Source organism: Peromyscus californicus, unplaced genomic scaffold (genome assembly GCF_007827085.1).
Source record: "Peromyscus californicus insignis strain IS unplaced genomic scaffold, ASM782708v3 Scaffold_22__1_contigs__length_63687245, whole genome shotgun sequence".
Lineage (NCBI taxonomy): Eukaryota > Metazoa > Chordata > Mammalia > Rodentia > Cricetidae > Peromyscus > Peromyscus californicus.
The window spans coordinates 32,309,116-32,336,678 of record NW_026294525.1 but is presented as its reverse complement, the minus strand read 5'-3'; the positions used below and the strand labels follow the sequence as shown (position 1 = coordinate 32,336,678).

The 27,563-nt window shown below is 42.8% G+C and overlaps 1 protein-coding gene across 1 annotated transcript in view; it reads left to right on the top strand.

Moving 5' to 3' along the window:
• The first annotated feature begins 5,773 nt into the window (after positions 1-5,773).
• Positions 5,774-27,563, top strand: part of Enpp3 (ectonucleotide pyrophosphatase/phosphodiesterase 3) — a 79,326-nt gene continuing 57,536 nt past the window's right edge. The window contains exons 1-6 of the mRNA XM_052750635.1: positions 5,774-5,851; positions 10,058-10,133; positions 14,168-14,290; positions 15,561-15,686; positions 20,209-20,269; positions 26,326-26,423. Of these exons, the coding sequence (XP_052606595.1) occupies positions 5,774-5,851; positions 10,058-10,133; positions 14,168-14,290; positions 15,561-15,686; positions 20,209-20,269; positions 26,326-26,423 (562 nt within the window). The remainder of the gene's footprint in view (positions 5,852-10,057; positions 10,134-14,167; positions 14,291-15,560; positions 15,687-20,208; positions 20,270-26,325; positions 26,424-27,563) is intronic.

Below are 27,563 nucleotides of genomic sequence, written 5' to 3'. Positions count from 1 at the left end.
TCAAAATCCAACAGAGAAAGTAGCTGAGTGTCTGAGGTCTGAGGGGCTTACTCACGATCTTCTGAAATCCAAAGGCCTGGACAGCTCCACATCTCTGGCTCTGTCATTTACAGAACACACAACTTATCTTACAAGCTCATGAGAAAGCAAAGAAGGGCACCTACTATCTGGTTAACAAAATAGGTTTGGTGGCAGATGGCTAAATAATGTTGATTCTGTAATTAATGGGTCACTAAAGGAAAACTCCAGTGCCAGGTATGGAATCCTGCCATGGGAGTTGTTGGTCAGGGAGGCTTCAAAGGCCCCTCCCCTAAATGTACACTTTTGTAATTTCACTTGATTGTCCACCAGAAACAGATGAGATGATTCTACTGCCAGAGATACCAGACATCTTGAATACAAAATATAAGTAAACCGGGGTTGGAGATTTAGCTCAGTGGTAGAGTGCTGTTCGGTCCTCAGCTCTGAAGCAAAACAAAACAAAAGTAAACCAAGCTGTAACTGAGCTGGACACTTTCTTTTTGTTAGATGGCTTTCACAGTGTCAGATGGTATCATGTAACCTGCCCGGGAGGAAAAGGCATAAACTATCTGACCCAGCTCTGGAACGCCTAACTACAATAACAAATGGCCAGGCAAATGTGCCCATTGGTGCTCCCCAATTAGATGTATGACCCACCCTATGAGAGAGAATCCTTGCCCAGACTGTAAACCCAGTCAAGAACTCATGACTAAAGAGGTCTTAAGCTCTCGGGTGAAGTAAACTCGTGCTGCTTAGCTGAGTTGGCATAGCATCAAATTTTCTTATGAATATCTACATTAGCATATGCAAGCAAAGGGTATTCTCAGCCATAACCAGAGAAGCTTCTGATTGCAGTGAATGGAGGTAGGTGACGGTAGAGACTCATGGCTGCCCACTTATACCATTTATCCCACCTCTTTAAGGCTCGGGGAATATTGCAGAAGAGAAGGCAGATAGTATAAGCCAGGAGAGAGAGAGGAGGGTTGTGAAGCGCCATCTTCTAAGCATCACATGGCCATGGCAATCATGAACTCATAGTAGGTATGCTCATTGACACTGGGTCTACACAAGTCAGGCCCAGCTAATGCATTCTGGGAGAGAGGGAGGCATAGTCTCTAGCTGTGTACTTACTAGTGAGTCCACCAGTCTCTAATGGATAGTTCCAAACTATCCATTAGTTACAAACTATCCAAATAGTTACACAGACAGACCTTGTTAAACTCTCCGATATAAAACAAGACAAAATGTCATGAATATGAAAAAAAAAACAGATTTGTGGGGAAGAAAGGAGACTGGTGGAGTGAAATGGAGGTAAGAGAGGGTGTATCAAGGGGAGTATAACTGGAATGCATTATAAGCACGTATAAAATTGTCAAGGAACAGAATTTGTTAATTTAAAAAGTATGCAAACCCTGGATTTGATGATCTCAATGGAATCTTCTGGTTCTGAAAAGTATTTCTTTCTTTCTTTCTTTCTTTCTTTCTTTCTTTTTCTTTCTTTCTTTCTTTCTTTCTTTCTTTCTTTCTTTCTGTCTGTCTTTCTTTCTTTTAGCAGTTAATGATCCTGCTTCTACAGACCAGGCTTGAGTAGAAGACACATAATAAGCTAAGGAAATGATGAGAAAAAATTAGACAAACAAATTACACAAACCTGGCTTTGTGCCACAGACATTTTGCTTGAGAGAGTGGCTTTAATAAGAGGTTTGATATGATTCTTGGAACTATTCTTAATGTTTCTGAATATTTGTACAGCAAATCATATTCTTTTCATGTTTATTTTCCACTGTGTCATACTTGGACAAGTTTACCTAGGGCAGCATTTCCCATAAGGTGTACTCCAGCTTGAAGGGTTTTAAATAATCTTTACACCAGAGAGGAGTTCTCATGGTTTCTTTGACAAGGCAAGCAGTGATTATAGGACTAGCTTTCCACACTGAGAATCACTGGCTTAGTGTCATCAAAACCTAGAGAGTTTGCTATGACTTTTGACCCCACTGTTATTAATTTAGCTTTTCCATCAACTTGAACCTTCATCTCAGCACTGAGTAAACATATTATAATGCTTCAGTCTATATGCATTGGAAAACAGAGCTGTCTTACTCAATGCCTAATCTTCTTATAAAAGAAAAGCATTTAATTGAGCCTGGCTTACAGTTTCAGAGGTTTAGTTTGTTATCAGTATGGCAGGAAGTAAGGCAACATGCTGGCAGACATGGTGCTGGAGAAGGAGCTGAGAGTTCTACATCTGTTTTCAGAGGCAGCGGGAAGAGAGAGACACTGAGCCTGGGTTGAGCTTTTGAAACCCCAAAGTCCAGCCCCAGTGACACACTTCCTCCAACAAGGCCATACCTACCCAACAAAGCCAGACCTCCTAATCCCTCTCAAGGAATACCAGTCCCTGATGACCAAGTATTCTAATATATGAGCCTATGTAGGCTAGTCTTATTCAAACCACTACAAGAACCTGTTGCGTGATCGACTAAAATAGGCTTGGATTAAGGAATTAGAACTTGGGTTCCAGGTCTAGTTCTGGTGTTTAGCAAATATGTAGTACTGGGAGAGCTAGTCACATAATTTAGGCAACCAGGGCTTTAGTTTGCTCACTTAAGAGACAAGAATAAAATCATTATAAGGGACACTTGGGTCATTTTTAGGTACTTAAACTGAACCCAGGATTTTACATGTACTAGGCAAGCACTGTACCATTGAGCAGACACCCCTAAAGATGTCCTTAGTTTGACATCAGATAATATGTATGAAAACATTTCTTAAAATGTGAGAAAGCAGCCATCACAGAGTCATCAAACCCTTCCTGCCATGAAGAGCTGTTTCCTTTCAAACATGGCTGAGCAACGTGCAGCTGCCAGGAATGAGCACTCCTTTATCAATCAGGTCAGCTTACAGAGTGCAGGAACTATCTTCTACCTGGGACCAGGGAGCTCCTTTTGTCTGGAAACCAAAGGAAGCCAGGAATTGGACTACAAATACGCCAGTGCCATTAGAGCGCCCAATGAGGGGGAAAGAGACGGAGAAGGGAAGAAGGCATCAAAGACTCAAGTTTGGTAGCCATCAGTTACTGGATCCAGCCTTAGCGTCATGAAGCAAATTTGTGGCTCATTCTCATCCACATTCACAGTGTCCCGGTGGATAGTAAAACCTTGGTCCAGTCCAACTTTCTCCTGCTTTGAAAATTGCTAAATATCATATACTGCAGTAAGCAGTGAAAACACACTGTCTTAGTCACTGTTCTACTGCTATGAATAGACACCATGATGACAAGGAAATTCTTATAGAGAAAACATTTAATTGTGGGTTGCTTACAGTTTCAGAGGTTAGTCCATTATCATCACGACAGTTAGCCTGGTAGCAGGTAGGCAGACAGTACTGGAGAAGTAGCTGAAAGTTCTACATCCTGATCCATGGGCAGAGAGAGAGAGAGAGAGAGAGAGAGAGAGAGAGAGAGAGAGAGAGAGAGAATGGGTCTGGCATGGACTTTTGAAATCTCAAAGCCCAGCCTACGGGACACATTTCCTCCAACAAGGTCACACTTCCTAATCATTCTAATCCTTTCAAATAGCACCAATCCCTGGAGACTATGCATTCAAATATATGAGCCCATAGGGATATTTCTTATTCGAATCACCACCTACACACACTGTTTTGTTGTTTACTCTAAAATAATTCTTAAATTGTGGACTTCAGGAAATGTAAGACACAATCTTCACAGAATTAAAACACTTGATGGTAGTTTCAGAATTTCCACTATAGTCAAACACGTTTCTATTTTATTTTAATCAATTCATTTTCTTAATTATGTATATATGTGTGTGGGGTGTTAGGTATTCATGAGTGCAGGTGCCCTTGGAGGTCAGAGGCTGCGAATCCCCCAGAAGCTGGAGTTATAGGCAGTTGTGAGCCGTCTGATGTAGGGATTTCATGCTGGAAATCCAACATGACGCCTCAGCAAGAGCCATATGCTGGTTATAATGGCGGCCACGCCGACGGAAGAGGGCGCTGGATGCTGCGCAAGAATCACGAGCCCTAATTACCTTCCTAGAGCTTTATTAGGAGAGAGAGAGAGAGAGAGAGAGAGAGAGAGAGAGAGAGAGAGAGAGAGAGAGAGAGAGAGAGAAGAGAGAGAAGAGAGAGAGAGAGAGAAGAGAGAGAAGAGAGAGAGAGAGAGAGAGAGAGAGAGAGAGAGAGAGAGAGAGAGAGAGAGAGAGAGAGAGAGAGAGAGAGAGACCGCGTGGAAGACAGAGGGAACACGGAGAGAGAGAGTATGGAAAGAGGGAGCCCAGAGAGGGCATGCCTGCTTTTTAGGCTGGGACACCATCGCAGGCTGGTGACATAATAAAGACATAATCCTTACACCATATACACTCCAATGTTGTGCTCTCTCTTCAGCCCCTGTATTTTTAAAATAGCTATTTTTAAATTAATTAGTTAATTTTGTTTCTTTTTCGAGACAGGGTTTCTCCGTGTAGTTTTGGTGCCTGTCCTGGATCTCACTCTGTAGACCAGGCTGGCCTCGAACTCCCAGAGATCTGCCTGCCTCTGCCTCCCAAGTGATGGGATTAAAGGCGTGTGCCACCACCGCCCGGCTACAATGGCTATTTTTATTTGCGTGTATGTGTGTGTGGTAGTGCTCTTGGGGCACTGCGTGCGTGCATGTATGCTAATGCTCTTGGAGGCCAGAGGAGGGCATCAGATCCCCTGGAGCTGGAGTTGCTGGCAGTTGTGAGCTGCCTGATATGGGTGCTGGGATCGAAACTCTCTGCAAAAGCAGAATGTGCTCATAACCGCCAAGCCATCTCTTGAGCTCCCCAACTCTTTATTAAATACACTCATTTTCAACTGCAACACGATATGCATTTATACATTTGTATAAATGCACAAACTCCCTGTCCCAAGGCTTCTTGTTTGAAGTTACTTTTTTTTTTTTTTTTTTTTTTTTTTGGTTTTTCGAGACAGGGTTTCTCTGTGTAGCTTTGCGCCTTTCCTGGAACTCGCTTTGGAGACCAGGCTGGCCTCGAACTCACAGAGATCCGCCTGGCTCTGCCTCCCGAGTGCTGGGATTAAAGGCGTGCGCCACCACCGCCCGGCTGACTTTTAAGGCAAATAAATGATTAATTTCCTGTGCCTGTAACACCAGCACTTGGGAGTCTGAGAGAGGACGGCTTGGGAAACTTGAGGCCACCCAGGCTACTGTATAAGATCCTGCCTCAAGAGAAAAATAAAATCAAAACCCAGAAAACAATTGAGCTGGGGGTGGAACTGAGTTGGTAGAGTGCTTAGTAGCTGGTCTGAAGTCCTGAGTTCAATTCCCAGGACTTTGTAAATTGAGCATGGCAGCACGTGCTGTATAATCCTAGCACTCAGGAGGTAGAGATGACATGGGATCCTGTCATAAACAAACAAACAAAGCAAAAACAAAAGATAAGATTTTTTTTAATTGATTAACATATTGTTCTTGCTATCTCCATGTCCTGACTACTGTAGACGATAATATCTAAGGCTGTAAAGAACAGCTGTCCACAAGGTCCGGAGAAACGAACTTTACTCTGTAGGCAATACTCTCAGACCAGGCTTTTCCCCTCTTGGATTACCCAATCACTACAGGGCTCTGCTCTTCTCCGGTATTTAAAAGGCAGTCACAGCTGTGGCACTCAGGACAGTTTCTTTTTCCCTGACTAGAGGAAAGAAAGAGCATTGTTGTTTTCTGGCTAAACAGGTTTGCAGGGCTGCAGGAACAATGGACTCCCAGCTAACGTTAGCTACGGAGGAGCCCGTTAAGAAAGGCAGTCTCAGGAAATACAAAATCCTTTGTGTGGTGAGTACAGCGGTTAATTTTAGTCTTACAAGCCTGGTGGCAGATGTGAGTTGCATGCCTTTCCACTCGTGTTTGTTTGTGGTGCTACTTAAGTTAAAACGTTAAGTAACTGTGTCCACAGCTTTATCTTTACTGACGGTAACGCAAGTTAGCATTATCAATTACGTTCCACTGGAACTTTGGATTACAACGGGTTAGTATTCCGCTAGAAGACAGAAGACTATGAAAACACTTTGCACTGATTTTTTCCACATGTTCATAGTTGGAGCTCAAGCCGTTTTTGAATGGCATGAGTACCGTAAGAGCAAGGACTTAGTGAATGAAACCATTACCATATACTTTTTGAGGAACTGTTGATTTTATCCATATTTTATTCTATTTAACGTCCAGGTGAGAGAGTTTCTTCTGCCACCTTCCCCATGTCCATCTTTTTATATGGTTTTTCTACTATCTACCCTGTCCCAAAACACAATGCTAAAAAGCTCCTTGGTTTTATTAGTCTGTTTTTGTTCTTCCTCATCAAGCTTTGGCAGATGTGGGAGACTCTGTCCAGCACCCCAGTTTCTCATGGCTCATCCAAATGCCTGCTCTGGCTTTCTTTCCTTAGCGGCTGATCCGCCTCTCCCTCCATGCACCCCCATTTCCAATTTGAATGGCCCCGGCCCTAACAACAATATGTGGATGTTTTGAAGTTTGGTGTTTTGTTTTGTTTTGTTTTGTTTTTTTTATGTTCTCTCCCCTTGCTTCCTTGACAATATTGAAAGGCTCACGTTTAAAACTTACTTGTCTTTCGGCTGATTTACCTTTATCTTCACTGAATGTTACTGATAAGCATTCCCCACATTTTATCCGACAATCTTTTCTTTAGGCAGTCTCCGTAATCTCTTGTGATATTGTGTCATACCTGCCCCCAGCCTAAGACTTCCCCCTAAGCCACTATCTCTGACTGCATGCTGGGTCTTCCTCCCTCAACTTCAGATATCTCCCACCTGACTACTCACCCAGCATCATGTCTGTCTTGCTGTGGCTTCCTCTGACTCCTCAGGGCTGGCCTATGTCCCCACTCCTTTCTCTAGTATTAGTGAAACAATGCACGGGCTTTGAGCCCAGTGACTACGATAAACCAAATCCTCATGAAGTTCTCAGTGTTTAATCTTTCTAGGAATTACAGAGAAGTCTTTGCAGGCTTTATGCTGCTCTCTTTATCCCATCTTGTCAACTCAAGGAATCAAAATCCCTTGGGAACGAAACTTGGGTGCCTTGTGTATTTTTCTTTTCCTTTTCTTCCTGAGGCACCCGTGAGCACGAACACAAGGATAGGTTTTATCTCACAGGAGACTTCCTCTTCTTTTTCTTTTTGAGACAGGGTGTTTCACTGGGACCTGGGTTTGCTGATTAGGAGAGTCTGGCTGACCATTAAGCCACAGGGATGCTCCTGTGTCTTCATCCCAGCAGAGCACATCACCAGGCCGCACTCTTTTGATTTGGGTTCTGGGTTTTGAACTCAGGTCCTTGTGTTTATAAGGTACACACTGGAGTGACTAAGCTATCTCTCCAACCTGGGGATTTCTTTTTTTTGAATCTTTCTGGCATATTTGTTCTTCCCTGTATATTAGGAAGTTTACTATTTTAAAATCATACCTTCAAAGTGATTCTAATGGTTCCCTTTCTCTCTCTCTCTGTCTCTCTCTCTGTCTGTCTCTCTCTCTCTCTGTCTCAAGGTTTCAGTGGATATGGTGGTATATGCCTATAATCATAATACTTAGAAGGCAGAAGCAGTAGAATCAGGTGTTCAAGGTCATCTTCAACTACAAATGGAGTTCGAGGTTGGCTTGATCTCCATGAGACCCCATCTCAAAAACAAAACTAAACTAAAAAAATAGCACATTTAAAGGTTTCTACACATTTCTCTTATACTTTATCCAGCAAATGTTGAGTTCTCAGTAAGTTTCGGAGTCCAGAATCTTTTTTCCTACTTTGTGCTCAGCATAATAAGACAGCTCAAGATGCATGTGTACTTCAATATCAAGAAGATTTAAATAGATTACACACTGAAAGTGATTGTGAATCTTTGGTTGCCAAGGAACTTACAGAATGGGGGGGGGGCAGAGAGAAAGGGAGGGAGGAAAGAAAGAAGGGAGGAGGGAAACCAGAAATACACAGAATAAATACAAAATCATGAAAAATGTGAATTTTAGCATTACAAAATTTTAAAGCATAGAAAGAGGAGACAGACATTGGTTTTTAGCAAGTTTAAGTGGAGGAAACAAAAAAGAAATACATAAGGCAAAACATATTCATCTGTAAATCTGTAATGCACTAGGTTTCCCATAAGGAGTTGACCTTAGTTGGCTTATGTTTTCTAATAATTCTGGTAATGATATCTGTGGTTCCTAGGCACTGTGACTAGGACTTAACTCCTAATGTCCCTCCCCTTTTTGGGGGTGGGGGTTGAGACAAGGTTTCCAGGTATAGCCCTGGTTGTCCTGGAACTCACTCTGTAGACCAGGCTGGGCTTGAAATCAGAGATCTGCCTGCCTCTGCCTCCCGAGTGCTGGAGTCAAAGGTGTGCACCACCACCGCCCACTATCGTTGGTCTTAAGTAGCTATTTACACTCACTGTTTCTCATTGAACAAAAAAGCTAATGTGTTAAATTTTCAATTGGTTTTCAAAATTCAAACTCTTCAATGTCAATAGTTTGTGCAGTTCCTTATTATGTAAACAATTTTATGTTTGTTCTTTTGCAAGGTTTATTGCTTGCTTTTAAATTAGAATCAAGATTCTTTTCTTTTCTTTTTCTTTTTTTTTTCTTTTGTTTGGTTTTTCGAGACAGGGTTTCTGTGCCTTTCCTGGATCTCGCTCTGTAGACCAGGCTGGCCTCGAACTCCCAGAGATCCGCCTGGCTCTGCCTCCCGAGTGCTGGGATTAAAGGCGTGCGCCACCACCGCCCGGCTGATTGTTTTATTTTCAAAAGTCATTTGAACTTGTGTCTGTTACCACTGTTTTAAATTTAAAAGAAAAAAATATAATTATTGATGGGGACAAGCACATGCCATAGCACACATGTGGAAGTCTAAAGACAGCATACTTAGGGGGGTTTATTTTCTCCTTCTACTCTGTGGGATCCAGGGATCCGACTCAGGTCATCAGGCTTGGCAGCAATCACCTTTACTCACTGAGCCATCTCACTGGACCCTGTTACCATTCTTTGTGGCCATGTCCAGCATGTCCAGCACTACTAGCCTGTACTCTTACCACTTGAATGCATGGTTTAGGTAAAAGAATCTAATCACGTTGCCATTGAATCTGGTGGAAGTAGGGAGTGTCCTGTGCTGCATAGCTTTGTCACAGTAGTTATCACAATGACCTAAACCGTCTGTGGTCCAGAAGCTTCCAAATCCTATCGGCTGTGTGGATGGACTGCAGAGCAAAGCAGACCCTTCCAGTTAATCAGCAGTACGCTGTGTGCTGACCCGTGTTAATTATTTCCCTCGTCCTCTGGGACAGAACAAAAGATGTGGCTAGTTAGCAAGGAGGCGCTTAAGGATTTCACAGTTCTACTGGATGCCGGAATCATTCCCTCCAAATATTCTCCAAGGAAAAGCCTAGTGAGATAAACAGCGGGGTGGGGTGGGGTGGGGTGGGGTGGGGTGGGGTGGGGTAAATCACTCCTGTGGTTTGAATTTCTGCTTTCACTCCACCTGGAGTCAAACACGTATTTGAATTACGAAAGGGTTTGAATTTGGACATCTGCAGTAATTGGTGTACAGAACATTTTCTCATGGGATTAGGATGTATCTTAGTTACTAGCGTCCTCGTCTAGCACGCATGGAGTCCTGGGATTGATCTCCGGCCCTACATAAAGCAGGCACCAGCAGAGGCACAAACCTGTAATCCCACCAGTAGGGGGCAGGGCGATCAGTTTACGGTCGTCCTTGGCTACACAGTGAGCCTGGGCTACAGAAGAACTTCTTTCAAAAGCGGATACAAATAAAAATAAGTAATTTTTCCCCAAATCTCTTTCTATCAAATGTTGAATAAAATACCACGTTCCCGTCATTGTTGCGTCCGGTGTCTTCTGTAATCAGATAGATTTTGTAAGCCGCATGCGCTTCGCGCTGACCTGTGAAGGAAAGGTACTTGCCCGTCATTTTGTCTATGTTTAAAAAAATCATAGAGATGACCTCTTCTTCTTTTTGTAATAGGTTCTTCTTGCTTTGCTGGTGATTGTGTCGCTCGGATTAGGTCTGGGACTTGGGCTCAGGAAACCTGAACAGCAAGGTATGTCCTACAGCGTTTTTGGAAAAAAAAAAAAAAAAAAAAAAAAAAAAGCAAAAGCAAACAAACAAGATAAACAGTCTCTTCATTCTTCTGGCTTTAATCCATTCAGACTTCTCTTTTCCCAGATCTGTTTGCCGCTCCCTGCCCCGACTCCCCTCCACACCTCCCTCATACTCAACATTATTCATTGTTCTCTCTGAACTTTACTCTTTCACCCTGGCCTACAAAATGGAAAACAAAGTAACTAATTGGAGACATCCTATTGTCTCTATAAATATCTGATGATGATGCCCAGGCTCTTGACCTCCACTGTGGCCAACCGCTTGACCTCCTCTGTGTCTGCTTCTTGACCTCCACTGTGGCCAGCCCCTTGACCTCTGCTTTCTTCAGCCTTTTGACTTCCACTGTATCAGCCTCTCGACCTTCCAAAGTCTTTGTTATACCGTCTGCCTCCTCTGTGCCTTGACAGCATGTTAATATTGTCATATCTTTCACACCCCATGATGTGGTCAATCAATGCTAAATTCTTCACAAGTAGAACATAATAAAAGCTTCATTTTTTTTTTTCTTATAAGAAGCAAAGAAAAATAGGAAATACATCCCGTTAACTATAAAATCATATTTCCTTTGTTTTTAGCCTACTGGTACAAATAGCAAATATACCATTTATAAGTGATGATATCAGCATTTTCTATAATTTTTTTTTAAATTATAATTTTATTTAGTATCATGCATAGGTGCATGATATGAGTGTATATGGTGTGTGTGTGTGTGTGTGTGTGTGTGTGTGTGTGTGTGTGTGCACAGCACATGTGTGGAGAGCAGAAGACAAGAATCTGGGGAGTTTGTTCTCTCGCTCATTCTGGGGTTCTCGGGACAGATCACTGGGTTCGTATGAGAAACTTCTAAACTTCCTCAGCCATCCTACTGGCCAGTCTCCTGTAGTTTTTGGTAGATTGTGTTGGTGTTTTTCCTAAGGTGAAATACAAGCCTGCTTTTAACTCATCCGATGCCCCTTTCAATGTGACTAATATACTCCATTCAGCTCCACTGAGAAAAATCTTAGCATCTCTTCATTAGGGATGCCCTTGGGGGAAGCTGTGCTGTCATTTAAGAATTTACATGCAGTTCTTCCATGCAACACAGGAACACAGCACAGATTTAAAAAAAAAAAAAAAAGTGCATATTAGCTGGAAAATTCCTGCCATCTTGTGGTCACTGGACCGCTGTGTCTCAGAGAGGTGCAGCTGTGCCTGGCTGGAGCGAATGTCAGCAAGCCATTTCACTGGTATCATTCTGGTGTTGGTGCATACAAATGGGCATCATTTCTTGGCTATTTCATCCTCCAAATTGCACAAGTTGACTGCAAAAGGCATATACTAATCTCTGAACAAAATCCCCTATTGTCTCAGAGATGTCCCCTGTTCCTTACTTCCTTATACCTACTGGCTGCCTTCCCAGAATGGTTCTCCTTTATCCTCCCCCATTCATCTCAGGTTCTCAGCCCTCCTACCAGCATCTCAGTCTTTCTTCCTCTCCCACTCAAGGCCCCTTCTACCTCGTTCATTCTTTTCCGTATTCCTTGGCATTTAGCACAGTCCGCCCACTTATCACTTATTCACTCTTGTGCCCAGTCCCTTCAACCCCAATGAGGAGCAGTTTTAACCATTCTCTGCTCCATGTAACCCTTCCTCATTTGCAATGTCAATTGTACCTTGGGTGGATTTTAAAACCGTGTGTGAATTCTTACACATTTATTGTCATGTGTGCACATATCTTTTAATTATTCACTAAAAATTGAACGTTGTCTTTTGTCCCATGCTTTTCTAATTAAGATATAGTGGTGAAGAGAACAGATAAAGGCCCTTTCAAGAGTGTCCATTTCTAGGCTGAAGATGTCGCCCTGTTGATACAGTTGGTCTAGTACTTGCCTAGCATGCCCAAAGCCCAGGATTTGGTACTCAGGACTACATAAACCAGATGTGGTCTCAGCACTGAGAGGGAAGTAGGCAGGGGGATCAGAAGTTGAAGGCCATCTTCAGTCATGTAGCGTAGGGGTGGGGGGGCGGGCTTTCCAAGGGAATGATGAGTGAAACCAAAACCAAGAAAATGAAACGTTAAGTCAGGCTAGTGTGTGGGAATGGATGTGGGTGTGAAGGAATTTTTTTTTTTGGTTTTTCGAGACAGGGTTTCTCTGTGTAGCTTTGCGCCTTTTCCTGGAACTCACTTGGTAGCCCAGGCTGGCCTCGAACTCACAGAGATCCGCCTGGCTCTGCCTCCCGAGTGCTGGGATTAAAGGCGTGCGCCACCACTGCCCGGCTGTGAAGGAACTTTTGAGTTACGAGCTCATGGAAGTGAAGCAGTGGGGATACTCTCCAAGGAAGAATGTGGGGGTCCTCTTTCTTCTTGGCCTGTCAGCCCATCAGTTTGAGAGGGGAAAGAGGCAGACAGGGTGACAGAAAGCTTTATCCATGGCTCATGAGCACAAATGGAGGGCTGCCTCTGGAGACAGACTTCGGTGAATCAGCTCAATTTTATTCCAGAGGATAAGGAACATATAGGATTGGGGAGCCTGGGGACAAATCCTAATTTGCATTAAGTGGCATGCTCCCATCCCAAGGCTTAGTATGTGGCAGTAGGGTCCTATAGCAGGGCTCCTAGCACAAGTCTTCTCTGCAGGGATTTGTGCCAAGGGTCAAGCTAAAGATGAATCAGGCATCTGGTTTAGAGACAGCTTTTAGATAAAGTCAGTCCTCCAGGCCCAGGAACGTTTTTCAGATAAGGGCAGGTAGAGAGCAGGAAGCCTTGCTGGGGAGGGAGGGAGTTTCCATATTATCGAGTTTAGATAAAGCTGCCAGGCAGACTGTTATTTCTAACCAGCCAGCCATGTATTCCAGCAGAACATTCTAGGGAGCTAGAAACAGCAAATGCAAACGCCTAATCCAGGAGAATGCCTGGCATGCTCCCCTAGAGGGATGACAGGGAGGTCATGAGCTAGGCTTAGTAGAACCAGAGGGAGGCAGTCTCACGCTGGGTTCGGCCAGGTAGAGGAGGGAATCCATAGGGGTTGGTATATCAAAGCTTGGTCTCGGATTTTCATTCCGAGCACAATGGGAATTGAGCTTATGTTGTTTGAAACGTTGCCCTGCATGTCACGAGTCATTTTTAACGTCTTCTTCTTTTTTTTTTTTTTTTTGTTTTTTTTTTTTGTTTTTTGTTTTTTTTTGGTTTTTCGAGACAGGGTTTCTCAGTGTAGCTTTGCGCCTTTCCTGGAACTCACTTGGTAGTCCAGGCTGGCCTCGAACTCACAGAGATTCACCTGGCTCTGCCTCCCGAGTGCTGGGATTAAAGGCGTGCGCCACCACCGCCCGGCTGTCTTCTTCTTTTTTATTCTACACATAAAGCGTCTTTGAGTGCACTTTACTTTGTCTACATTGTGTCTGTGTCCTCTTTGTGTATACTGCTGTTACCTTCCTTTAGACACTCCTCTTTTTGTTCGTTAGTTTGGGTTAAAATCCCCCACTGGATTAGAGTTTCCGTCCTCTCGCTCCCTGCCTGCCACTTATTTCCTGGAATGAACGTCTAAAATGCAAATCTGAGCTGCTCTTTTTTTTTTTTTTTCCTCACTCTTTAGTGACTTCTCAGCACAGTTGAGCCTCAGGCTTCTTCTTAACCTGGCCTGAGCAGCTTTCCTCTCCCTGTACCAGTCCGTCTTGAGTCTTGAACTCTACCTTAGTTAGCCATTCCAAACTACACACTGACCTTCTTGGCTTTGCTAATTTGCCAATTTGCGAAAGCCCCGCCCCTTACCTGAGATTCAGTGGAGTCATCCTGCGCCTCGTCCTACCTCTGTGCTCCCATCCACGCCTTGTATATACCCATTTCTCTTATTCAGCACAGCGTCGTCATACTGAGCCCTAGCATCATCAGTCTAGTCTCAGCCTGTGCTAAGGACATCTATGTGTGCTCACCGCCTAGGGATGAAACCCTGGCTAACTGCTCAAGGTTGCTATCCTCTGCCTTTCATTTGACAGGCAGCTGCAGAAAAAAATGCTTTGACTCATCGCACAGAGGACTGGAGGGCTGCCGGTGTGACTCGGGATGTACGGGCCGAGGGGACTGCTGCTGGGACTTCGAAGACACCTGTGTGAAGTCAAGTATGTATCTTGACAATCTGTTGATTAGCGTATTAGTTGGGCTGCCCTCATTCAGGCATCACAACCTTCCACCATGTGTTTGCTTCCCGGGTTACCATAACAAAGCACCAGAGTCTAGGTAGCTTACAAAACTGAAGTCCTTTCTCTGGAGTCTGGAGGTGAGAAATCGGAGATCTAGGTGTTGGTAGCATTGTCTGTGAGGGAGAAGAGTTTGGTTCCTCTTTTCTAGGGTCTGGTTGGTCATTGGCAAGCTTTGATGTTCTTTGACTGACAGTACCACCGCTTCAACTTCTGCTGTCACTGTCGCATGATCTGCATCTCTTCACATAGCCTTCCTCTGTGTGTCCTTGTTTCCAACTTGCCCCAGATTTATAAGTAAACCAAATCAGGGCATGGTGGTCCATGCCTTTAATCTCAGTACTCAGGAGGCCAAGCAAGAGGGGCTGGGAAGACGAGGTCAGGTGGGGCTCTAGAGCGAAGGGTTATTAAAAGAAAACAGCAACAAAGCAGAAAGAGGGAGAGGAGGAGAGAAAAGGGAGAGAAAAAGGCCAGCCATTGCGCTGAGGATTACCATACCGACCTTGAGGATTGCCACACTGACTTCACTTTACCTGATTCTTTGCAAATGATTTGCACGCATTTCCAAGTAAGATACTATTCACATATAATGGGGATTAGGCCTTCATTGTCTCCTCTTAAGACTGCACAGTTCAACCCACAGCATCTTTTCTGGGTGTCTGCACCAGGTTATTGTCATTTCCCCTCCTCAGTGCAAAACACAGAAGCTTGCACTTAGACCGCAGTTAAAGTGTGACTGTACAGAAAGTGAGATGGCACGCAATGACCTGGGTTTCCACGGAACTGTAGGATGCTCCTTATTACTTCTGTCACCGCTTTCTTTTCTTTATTGGCTGTCCTTAGACAAGGCTGGGCAAGGCTGCTCTTGGGTACACTCATATTGCATCAGTGCTCATGATGCTTCACCATTTGCAATTCCTGCAGTTGAGTGGGAATAGGACCAGGGTCTAGATAGAACATCTGCAAACTCAGGGCCCAAGTTCAACCAGTGAAGCTTCACTTCGGTCTGCTACCCAAGCAAGGAAAGTGGAGTCATGGCGTCTTTTTTGTTTTGTATGATGTATTTTCATTTATTAAAGCGGGTAAATCAGGAGTTTGACTGTGTTGTAATGACACCGAGAAGAATGCATGACATTTGCAGTCTTTGTTTGGTGCACGTAACTGCTCTGAACTGACTTGAGTGCTTTTCCAGCTCAAATATGGACGTGCAATTCGTTTCGTTGTGGGGAGAGCAGACTGGAGATGAGCCTCTGCTCCTGTGCAGATGACTGTTTGCAGAAGAAGGACTGCTGTGCCGACTACAAGACTGTTTGTCAGGGTAAGCAGAGGGTATTGGTGCGTTTGCCTCTGTGGGTTCACCGGAGCTCAGTTTCTCAGGGCTATCCTGAGCTACAAAGATTTTTAAGGAGAGAGACAGAGAGACAGAGAGATAGAGAGAATTTAGCTATTACTCTGTGTACAGGAAAAGATGGAATGTGTTTACTGTGAGATGAAATGGGGTTTAGAAAGGAAGTCTATTTCATAGACAGATAAAAGAGCTCATAGCCTTATTATCATGTAACAGCAAGGTGTTTCCAGTCCAGCGACCATGCCGTGTTTACTTGTGGTTTGAGACACTGGATGGCAGATTCCATAATTAAAGTGTGCTGAGAAGGCTACATAACAGAGCTATCAACCAAATGTCGAATGATCCGTGTCCTGAGTGATCTAAAGACTAAGAGCCCTTAGGGAATTTTTACCAATACAAGATCCTAGTGCAAGAATCTGGCTCCTGGCCATTCCAGCTCACTTCATAGAGATTTGAAATTGTTGGAAGCTAATGCTTCAGAACACCCGATGCATTATGAAAATTGCACATCACACAGTCATTAACTTATTCACACTGAAGATCCTGTTCCTGTGATTCTACACTCTACTGACTTAATGTTTTTAAACAAAATAGAGAAATTAAGTTGAATTCTAGGTTTTGAAGCAAGAGACAGAAATTAGAGTGGAAATGTTGGTAGAGCTGGGTGCTATACTCTAGAAATGGTAGAAAGGAGCTACGGCGGTTTGAATGAGAGATGTCCGCCATAGTCTCAGGAATTTGAATGTTTGGTCCCCCAGTTGGTGGTGCGATTTGGGGAGGCTCAGGCGGTATGGCCTTGCTGGAGGAAGTGTGTCGCTGTGGGTGGACTTTCAGAGCTACAGTCCCCCTATCACTTCCGGTTTTCTTCTCCTCCTTTGTATTTTTGTTAAGGATATGAGCGCTCAGCTTTTGGCTCTGTCCTCTGTACCACCCGGGTCTAAACCTCCCTGTCACAGCAAATCCATATCCCTCTGGAACTAAGTTCAAATCATCTCTTTCTTCTATATGTTGTCTCGGCCGCCATGTTTGACGACAACAACAGACAGAGAAACTAACACACAAGCCCAGACCAAGAGACTTCCAGGCAAGGCTTCTTTGGTTTTTAAAGTAGGACAACTCTTCAACCTAGATAAGATATATAGCTCTGACAACTTGCAAAACAGGAAAAAGAATGCTTCCAGAGAAGTTCCCATCTAGATCTGTTGTGCAAACAAAGAATTTCAACAGGTAGAGTGTTCAGTCCCTACTGGCCCATGTCTGAGCTTACTGGTCAGCCGTGACTACCAGGGCAAGGCAGGTTCCAAGAGCCATATTCTGTTTCTCCGCAAGTAGGATGTGTTTGCAACTGCTCCACTTTTAACACAGGGGATGGAGGCATGCCCTGGGCCCTTGCTTAATTCCTTATTTATGGCTTTTCCATGACTGTACAATATGGATGTGAGCCTTGGGACTCCCTTCTAGCACATTACCATTTTATCCTTCATTTGGGTGATTCTTTTTTTTTTTTTTTTAAATGCCGAATGCCGTTTATTGAAGGAGGGAGGAGGTCTTAAATACAGGCTAACAGCACAATGGGAGAACCTAGGAGGGCAGAAGTTCGCTATCAATGTTTTACAATCTTGCATCTAAGCTGTTAACGCCCATTATGCGGGATACACAGACAAGGAACTTCCCTTAAGCATTCAGGAGGGTGGAACCCGGCAGGGAATTAGCATGGGGAGGATATCAAGGTTAAGGTCAGCAAACAAGGCAACAGTTACATTTGGGTGATTCTTAACGGTCTTAGAAACATTACTCACTCTAGTCAAGAATAGAAAGTATGTTTTGTATTGATATATGAGTCATTTTATATGAGAAATAATTAAAAATAATCAAAACCAGGCTTACTGGAAAATTACTTGAAATGGTAACAGTTTTCAAATACTTAGTAGTGAATATTGAGTCATAAATTTTTTTTTCTGAGTATTTGAAAAAGCAAGTAGGGTTTCTGGTTGGCCTAGTTTTCTAGCTTCACTAAATGTAATTTTTCTTGTCCTTACAGTCTCCCTTCTCTTGTCCCAGTTTTGTAATTTTAATATTTTATCTGCAGACTTTGTGCTGAGATCATGTAAAATTTTCATCCGAGTTCCTTGACTTTTATGGGAGACAAGCTTGTTATAAGCAGTGCGCGAGTTTAGTCTTATACACATTCATTAGTCTGGTAGGGCTAATTGCCTGTTGATTTTCAAATTAAATTTAGTGCTTTCTCACTCTAAAGTCATAATTTCCTTTAGATTTAAATAAACAGCTTCAGAGAGTAGTTTGAAGAGAATCAGAATCATTTTGGAGCAAGAACCTGCTCATGGCTTTTATATTTTGGCAAATTTAGAAAACTTTAAAAACTACAGTTAATTTGTTGTTGTTGTTGTTTTTTTTTTGAGACAGGGTTTTTCTGTGTAGCTTTAGAACCTGTACTGGAACTCACTCTGTAGACCAGGCTGACCTTGAACTCACAGAGATCCGCCTGCCTCTGCCTCCTGAGTGCTGAGATTAAAGGCATGCGCCACCACCGCCCAGCAGGTTAATTTCTATCAAGCAGAGGTAGAGAGAGGCTTCTGGTGTTTTTTTCCTCATGTCTGTCCACCACCTATCTTCAGCACTTACCATTTCATGGCCAATCCCATCTCATGCTGACAAAGCATAATTTTTATAACGGTAGCATGACTTGCAGATAAATGCAGAGTGAGCAAGGAAAAGTTTGGTAACTCAGCAAGATAAGCAACTGAATTTTAAACCTGCTTCAGAAAGAAGACCATGCAAAGGATAGAAAGAACACTGAAATACAGTCACTGAACTTGTAGCCTCTGGCGGGGTTGCAATTACTTGTCCTATTACAGGACAATATGGTATTTATTTGCTATTATGTAAGAATTCATCACCATATATTTTTACTTGTTTTCTACTAGTTAATTGTTACTATGAGTTGTTAAAGGAATAACCCAGGTAAAGATTCATATTTATCTAGGTAGCTGAGTGATGCATGGACTAGTCTTTTAGATGATTTCCAGTGTGATATTAGCATGGAGTCTAGCACCATGGTCTGCATATCTCCAAATCTTGTATTCCCTTTTCTTTTTCTTTTTAAAGTTTTATGTGTATGAATGTTTTCCTCATGTACGTCTGTATACCAAGTCTGTGCCTGTTTTTGGTGGAATACAGAAGATGTTAGATCTTCTGAGACCCAAGTTAAAGATGGTGTGAACCTCCATGTGTGTCTGGGAATTGAAGTCTGGTCCTCTGCAAGAGCAGCTAGTGCTTTTAACTGCTGAGCCATCTCTCCAGCCTTGTATTTCCTTTATTTTAATTTTTTAAAACCAAAGGATACACATCATTTTTTTGCCATCTCTGTCTGTCTTCCTCTGTCTATTTCTCCCTCTCAAAAGTTTAGATTATTTCAAAGCTGGTATTAGCATCACCGCTCTGGAATATTTTCATTACATGTCTAAAAAAGATAAAGATTTAATAACATTATAACATTACCTATAAATATAATTGCTTCTATTCATCAAATAGCTAATCTATGTTCAAAATTTACTCTTTGTTTCATAATAGTGTTTTAAAATTTTGATGTAAAATTCAAATAGGTGCTTGCTTTTGCAAGTGACTGATATATTTCAAGTTTTATAAAAAACAAAACAAAACTACGCTTCCTCTTTTTTGAGCCTCTAACATTTTATATACTAGAGAAATGAGGTCATTTGTTCTAAAGATTTTCCTAGTCTAGGTTTTGCTAATAATGCTTGGTGCTTATGTCATTTATCACTCCATATATTTCCAGAAATTTAGTAATTAGAGCTAGAGCACTGTGGAAACTCTGGTATTTATCTACAGTTTGTACATTATGTGGACTTGTATCTTCTGTGGTAGATGTCATGAGGAGTTGCACATCGTCACATGGGTCTTCTCTCATTTCTGTTTTGTTCGTTAGCTGGAATGTTCTATAAAGGGAAACATTCATGCAGCAAACTTTTGTTGTTAAGATTTTTCAGTTTTTTCCATCTGAGACCAACCATTCCAGTTAGGTACTTCTTTTCTTCATGGTTTTCTTCCTCTTTTCTTTAGGTTTTGTGTCAGTATTTATTAAATCTATTATTATTATTATTATTATTATTATTATTATTATTACGGCCATTGTGAAAATATCCTTCAGGTATGGTGTGAGAAAAACAAACCCATCAGGGAAGAAATACTCTTTCCACTTAAGGACCCTCCTTTGCTTTTCTGGATGGAGTGGCTTCCCTTCCTGGCACCTAGCAGTGTAGATCACTGATCTCCAGTCTTTAGAGGCCATGGCCCCCGTTGCCACATGAGATAGCGCATACTGTGTCCTGGAAGAAGTTAGTCATCCGAGTGATAACAGTTAAACAGCCGGAGAAGACACACCCCGCAAATCCCTGCGTCTTTCTGTTTGTGTGTGGCGCCGATGCCTTAAACAGTGCCATCTGCTTTGCAGGAGAGACCCCATGGGTGACAGACGCCTGTGCCACATCCCAGGAGTTCCAGTGTCCAGAAGGGTAAGCAGGAATGGCATGAGACTTCACCACCCTTTCGTAACTAACGGGCACATGAAGCCACAGGGAGAGGCCAAGTAGAATTTCCACACTCCCCTCTCACAATATAATCGTTAACAGAAGTTTGGACTCCTTGTGGATTCACACTCAAGAGACATTTATTTGCTCTGCTGTTGACAAATTACTTTTGTGTGTAATTATATTCATGCCTCACAATAACTTAAGCCTATTTGTTGGCATATACCCACATTCCCAGCGTCCTATGGGCAAGATTGGAATTCAGACTAAATTGACTCCTGACAGGACTGTTTTCGGTCAATTAACATCCTTACAATCAAAGTATCTTCCAAATGAGGGTAGGGAAAGGGAATCATGGGAAGAAAGGCTCACAGTGACAGGAGGACCTTTGTCAAGTGATGTCTACCCATCATGCCTCTCTTCCCATGGGAAGAGCCATTGCTCCCAGGACTTTGGTGATGCCTAAAGACATGCCCCTTGTCACCTCCCCCTCAGGGTGAACTTCCCTTCCCTCCTCTGTCCCCGGCCCTCACTTTTCTGGGCTCAGCAGTTAGGGATGGCAGTGGGGGGGGCAAAAGATGAAAGGAATATCTGGCTTTATGAAGAATCAGCATTTTAAAATTGCGTCATTTCATGAAAAAAATTTATGTAGGGAACCTGGCATGGTTGTATGCCAGCACCAGAAGTCCCAGTTACTAGAGAAACTGAGGCAGGAGGATCACTTGAGCCAAGGAATTGGAAGCCAGTTGGAGCAGCATAGAGGAATGCTGTCTTTCTTTAAAAAACTGTATCATATAAAATCACAAGCTCGGGCTGGAGAGATGGCTCAGAGGTTAAGAGCACTGCTTGCTCTTCCAAAGGTCCTGAGTTCAATTCTCAGCAACCACGTGGTGGCTCACAACCATCTGTAATGAGATCTGGCGCCTTCTTCTGGCCTGAAGGGATATGTGCAGACAGAACACTACACATAATAAATAAATAAATCTTAAAAAAAAATACATAAAATCACAAGCTCTTGAGACAGAGATCTCGGAAATAAATGATCTGAGTTGATGTATATGAGCCTGAAAAGACCAGGTTCTTGGATAAGAAGCCACAACTTTTAACAGAAAAATTAGATAGAAGTTTGAAAGGCTTCACCGGCCCGGAGAAGAGAGCAGGACATTTTTAATTCATATGCACACAAACAACAGAGAAACATGAAGGAGACAGGGATAGGATCTAAGTTAGGTCAATAGAAATATTTATTAAATATGTCAATCGTCCACAATAACGGATTCCACTTTGACGTTTTCATACATGTACATAGCATATTTGGATTGTGTTCTGTGGGTTCCACAAAGGTTGCGCCCCCAGATCACTGGTGAAACCAGGAACATTAAACACAAAGGGGCCCCTATCCCTCCCTAACTCCCAGTTAATAGAACCCATTCTTAGGAGAGCTATTACGTGTTCTTTATGATGACCTCTATGCTGTCAGTAAGAGACCACACTAGACTCTAGGCCCTTTAGTTACAGAATTCCCTCCTCCTGCCATGATCACATGTACTTTGTAAAGGAGTTTCTGCTACGTACTTACAGCTTAAGTTTATTGTGTACCTGGAATTGGACTCATTGTTGCCTGGAAACTTTTTTTTCCCCAAATTGTACTGTGTTTTAAATATGCTGACAGTGAACTGCCTGGCATCGAACTCCCCCGGCATCAGACTCCCCAAGTCTGAAGTGAGTTTTCATTCTCCCCTCTTTGAGGTTTGCGTCCCTGCCTGGACACCTGCAGGGTCCCCCTCAGTGTTCACCCCCTCTTGTCTCCTTCACGCCTGTTAATCTCTTTGTTCTTCCCAACTCGCACCTCCCAAAACCCACTCACAGTGCTTTTGTGTGTCTGTTGGTGACCCAGTGAGTTTGATTGTGGATGTTTGTAAGGGTGTGGGTGGGAGTTGGTTTACAAGAGCCCCTCACTCCTGGCTACATCACTCAAGAAAAATTTCTCTCCTTCCCCATCAACCATTATCTGCATATATCCTCAGGGAAGGAATGAGGTCCTGTGAGCCCCTCCCCTTCCATTCCAGGGTGTTGATAGGCCCAGTCATATGGGGATTTTGTGAAGGTAATCATGGCTGCTGTCATGCAACAGTCATGTCTAGAAGTCAGTATTATATACACACACACACACACACACAGGCACCTTCATCTGGCTTTTATATCCTCCTATCTGTCCCCTTTTTCACAATGTTCCCCGAGCCTTGGAGTGGGTGACGTAGACATCTATCTCATTTGTGACTAAGCATTGATAAATTTATTCTCAGCACTTTGACCAGTTACAAGTCTCTGAGTGAACTGCTGACCGCTGCAGAAAGATGGTTCTCTGACCAAAACTGATTACAGTGCTGATCTATAAACAACATAAACGTAGCAATTTAGAAGACCATTTGATAGACACAGCATGTCCATCTACCAACATAGCAACCCCTTCCCCTACATTCAGAAGGACAAATCATCCTTTTGCTTTGGCCGTTAACTCTGATTAATCCCCCACCTCTTCTTCCTTCTCATGATTAAATTTAGGAGAAACCCTCGTTGAGAGATAACATGTCTGGCTCTATGTCACGCTATTTGGCTTGTGCCAATCCTTAGATTCACCAGCCCTCTTCAGCAGCCTCTAGAAAAACAGCAAGGATGTACGACAAAGCTTGAGTACTGGTTTTGCCCCGTGGGGTTTTCCACCAGGCACTTCTCTGAGCTTTATCCCTGAAGCTGGATACTAACAACGTGGGGACTGGAGAGATGGCTCAGTGGTCAATATTGCTCACTGCCCTTTTAGAACACCCAGGTTTGGTGCCCAGCGCCCACAGCTGTCCGGATATTTTCTAATATAAGTTGCACCACACCATTTAATTTTTAGAAAATATTTATTTTTAGGCCTGGCGGTGGTGGTGCATACCTTTTATCCCAGCACTCGGGAGGCAGAGGCAGGTGGATCTCTGTGAGTTCGAGGCCAGCCTGGTCTACAAAGTGAGTTCCAAGACAGGCACCAAAAAGCTACACAGAGAAATCCTGTCTCAAAACAAAAACAAAAACAAAAACAAAACAAAACAACAAAAAAAACAAACAAAAAATTATTTTTAATTTGTAATCACGTGGGTGAGTGTGTGTCCGTGTGCAGCAGGTGCATGTGTGTGAGTGCAGGAGGATGATATTGGATTTCCTGCAGCTGCAATTACTTGTCAATCATCTGATGTGGATGTGGGAAGCTGGATGCAGACCCTCTGAAGGGTAGTATGCACTCTTAACTGCTGAGTCACCTCTCCAGCCCCTATTTTTGCTTGTTTGTTTGTTTTTCAAGACAGGGTTTCCTCTGTGTAGCCCTGGCTGTCCTGGAACTCACTCTGTAGACCAGGCTGGCTTTGAACTCAGAGAGATCCGCCTGCCTGTGTCCCCGATTGCTGGGATTAAAGGTCTGCACCACCAACACCTTTTTTTTAAAATATATTTTCTGCATATTGAAGTTCAAAGGGTCCCAGTTTTTTCATTTTTATTTATAAATCAAGATATGCTTCATATATGCGACTATTTTAAGCGTATGGTACAATAAAACTTGGAAACTCACAAGCCTCAGTAATGAGCAGTCAGAACACTTATATGACACAGAATAGTTTCACCACCCCAATAAGATGCCTCATGTCCCTTCCCAGTCTCTGCTCTCTAAAGGCTTCTGAGTTCTTTCCCCAGTCAGGCCTGATCTATTTAAACTTTCTCATCAATGGAGTCATGCTGTATGGAATCTTGCTGTATATCCTCTCATATTTGGTTCTTCTGGCTTAGTACATTGTTTTTGAGACTCAAACATGTGTTTGTAGGTATCAGCTCTCTCTGGGCCCGTGTGCAGGGCACTGCCCTGTTTGGACATTAGACCCATTCTCTTGTGTAATTTCTTTTGTTTTTTTTTTTGGTTTTTCGAGACAGGGTTTCTCTGTGTAGCTTTGCGCCTTTCCTGGATCTCGCTCTGTAGACCAGGCTGGCCTCAAACTCACAGAGATCTGCCTGCCTCTGCCTCCCGAGTGCTGGGATTAAAGGCGTGCGCCACCACCGCCCGGCATGTTGTGTAATTTCTATTGATCTGTTAGCAGGCACACTTCCTAGAAAGCCTATTCTTACCTTGTGGAGACTTAACCTGGTATTCTTCTGTGTGCTTGACTCTACTGAGAATCAGCCCTTGGCCATGGCAAGCTACCTCTCGATTTCATTTCCTATGGCTCCATTACGCCTTTACACTCACCATCCAGCACAATGTCTTACTCAAAAATCTATTGATTATTCTGCAATAAATAAAAAAAAATAAATATTCTAAGCAACCAAACAAACTCGTTTTCTAGATCCCCTTCATGGTGTCTTCTACACTATGAAAGCGATGGCCATACTGGTAACTTTTTCAGCTTTACTCGGTCATATTGAAGAAATGGAAGCCATTTTGTTATTTTACCTAGCACCAACATCCAGGCTTTTGTTTTCAGTCATATTTGGGTAATTTATTAGAATTTTAAGGATTTACTCTCACCAAATTTCTCTAAAAAGTATGTTTTTGTTAAAACCAATGGAATATATAACTGCTTTAGCACAGAGGTGAAGATTGCTTTTCCATACTCATTTTTCTCTTTTTTGTTTATTTAGTCTTTTTGTTTGTTTGTTTTGTTTTGTTTAAGACAGGATTTCTCTTCTTCTTTTTTTTTTTTTTTTTTTTTTTTTCCGAGACAGGGTTTCTCTGTGTAGCTTTGCACCTTTCCTGGAACTCACTTGGTAGCCCAGGCTGGCCTTGAACTCACAGAGATCTGCCTGGCTCTGCCTCCCGAGTGCTGGGATTAAAGGCGTGCGCCCCCGCGCCCCCCCCCTCCCTTAAAGATTTATTTATTATGTATACAGTGTCCTGCCTGCACATGTGCCTATAGGCCAGAAGAGGGCACCAGATCTCACTATAGATGGTTATGAGCCACCATGTGGTTGCTGGGAATTGAACTCAGACCTCTGGAAGAACAGCCAGTCCTCTTAACCTCTGAGCCATCTCTCCAGCAGGATTTCTCTTCTATACTGGAACTCACTTTATAGGCTGGCCTTGAACTCTGAGATCCCCCTGCTTTTGCCTCCCAAGTTCTGGGATTAAAGGCATGTACCACCATGCCTGGCATCATATCCACTTTTCAAGCACTGTAATGAAAAACAAATCTACTGTGTTCATAGTTGCTATTCGTGACAAACCCACTTTGAAAAATACCCAAATGCTTGTCAACAGAGGGAAGAATGAGTTGTGATTCATTCATGCACCAGAAACTAAGCAAATGTTACAAGGGATGACATAATTTTAAGCCACAAGATAGATTAATTTCAAATATGATTGAATGCCAAGCAAAAGATAGTATAGTCCCCACAATATATACTATGTGATTCAATTTATATATAAATTTAGTATCGAAGTAGGAACAATTGTTCCTAAAAGTCAAGATACTGCTCATCCTGGTTGGAGATGGGGTTTGCTGAGGTCAGGAATGAGGAAGGAATCTGGGCAGCTTCTGCGGTATTATTCATGTTCTGTTTCTTGATCAGTGATGGTTACATGGCAGAGTTTGACTAGTAAAAGTTCATGAAAGTATGCATCTGTCACACATGACCATGTATATCATGCAAGCCAAAGTCAACAAGTGAAGATAAATAACAAATTTTAAAAATACAGTTTATGGCTGTAACTGCCAAATTGCTGTTAATCATTTTATATTAAATACAGGTCTAAAAGCGCTTTAAAATTTGTGGATACATGTTAATATCCTAAGATATGAGCACAAAGTCAAAAAATGAAGCTTTAGAGTAAGAAACACATCATGAACTAGTTACCAAATTCATGTCAGGGGACTGTCCAAAAGGTGGTTGAAATTCAGAGACCGTTGCTTGACCCAGAACCATTTTCTTATTTATTTATTAAGTGTTTTTCTAATGTAGAGAATGGTTAAGTAGTGCCAAGGTCACGGATAAAGTTTCTGATTTCCATTTTTCAGGTTTGACCTGCCGCCGGTTATCTTGTTTTCCATGGACGGCTTTAGAGCTGAGTATTTACAAACGTGGAGTACTCTCATGCCGAATATCAACAAACTGAGTAAGTCCTGACAGCCGACTGAGTGCAAATGACAAAGAAAAGCACTCAACTTGTCACTGAAGGAGAACTTTTCCTCTGATAGCTTTGGTGGTTTGGCTTAGCTCCCGGTCCTCTCAAGATCTCAATGATTTAGCCTCCTGGTTTATCTATTTTCACTAGGGAAAGATTTTCCTACTTGTTAGTTAGTTCTCCTTGTCTTTTTCTGAAGTAGCACGCTCAGCATTTTGTTTATTTTGGTGTGATCCATGTTTGAAGGTAACTTCTGAACTATGGAAATCCATTATGTGTACCAACTCAAACGTGGCATTTGTCAGAACTGGGTTCTGAGTCTCAGCAAGGTGGCTGTGACTCGGGAAGACAAGAGCTTGAAGGAGCCTGGGTTGCTGGGTAGATCTGGCATCTACTAATACTCCACTAGAGCCTCCCATGTTCAGGCTCCGTCTCCACTTCTGGTATTGGATTGCCTAGGAACCAGCTCCTCCACTCGCTGCTAAGAGACCTCAGGCAGCTTCACTTCTTCCTTGCAGCCCTGGTTTGTTTCTCTGTAAGATGGTCTTCTCCTAGCAGGTAGGATTGCTGTCAGCTCACTGTGGTTTCAAGTTATGATACAAACAGTTTTTATTATCACAGCACTATGCTTCTGAGTTAGGGTACTTGGCCTTCATGAAATTCAACATAATAATAATAAGTAAAATCTGAATGCCCGAGGTCACAGCCTGAGAGCAAACTCCGGGGCTCATAGCATCCACTACTCTGCAATTCCGGTCTTTCATTTCTTTTCCCCCAGACTCTCTATTATCTCCAAAATTCTCAAAGACAGTCACAATTTGATTGGTTTCTTGTTTTGATTTTTCTTCGAATTATTAGGAAATGGTTCTTTAAGCCCGAGTAAGGGGATTGCATTTTCTGAGCCTCAGTTTCCTTGCTAGTAAAATGAAAAGCCAAGATCTGATGACTTCTTCAGTTAGTCTCATGTCAAGATGACCTGGGAAGGCAGCCTGCTTCTCTCTGCAACACAGCTGCCCAATGCCTTCAGCGTCTCCTCATTCAGACAGATCTTTGGCGAAGAGACTGAGAATTTCCCAAGTGCAGAGCTACCAGGGTCTGGGAAGTTAACCGACACCTCGAAGTTTTTACCTC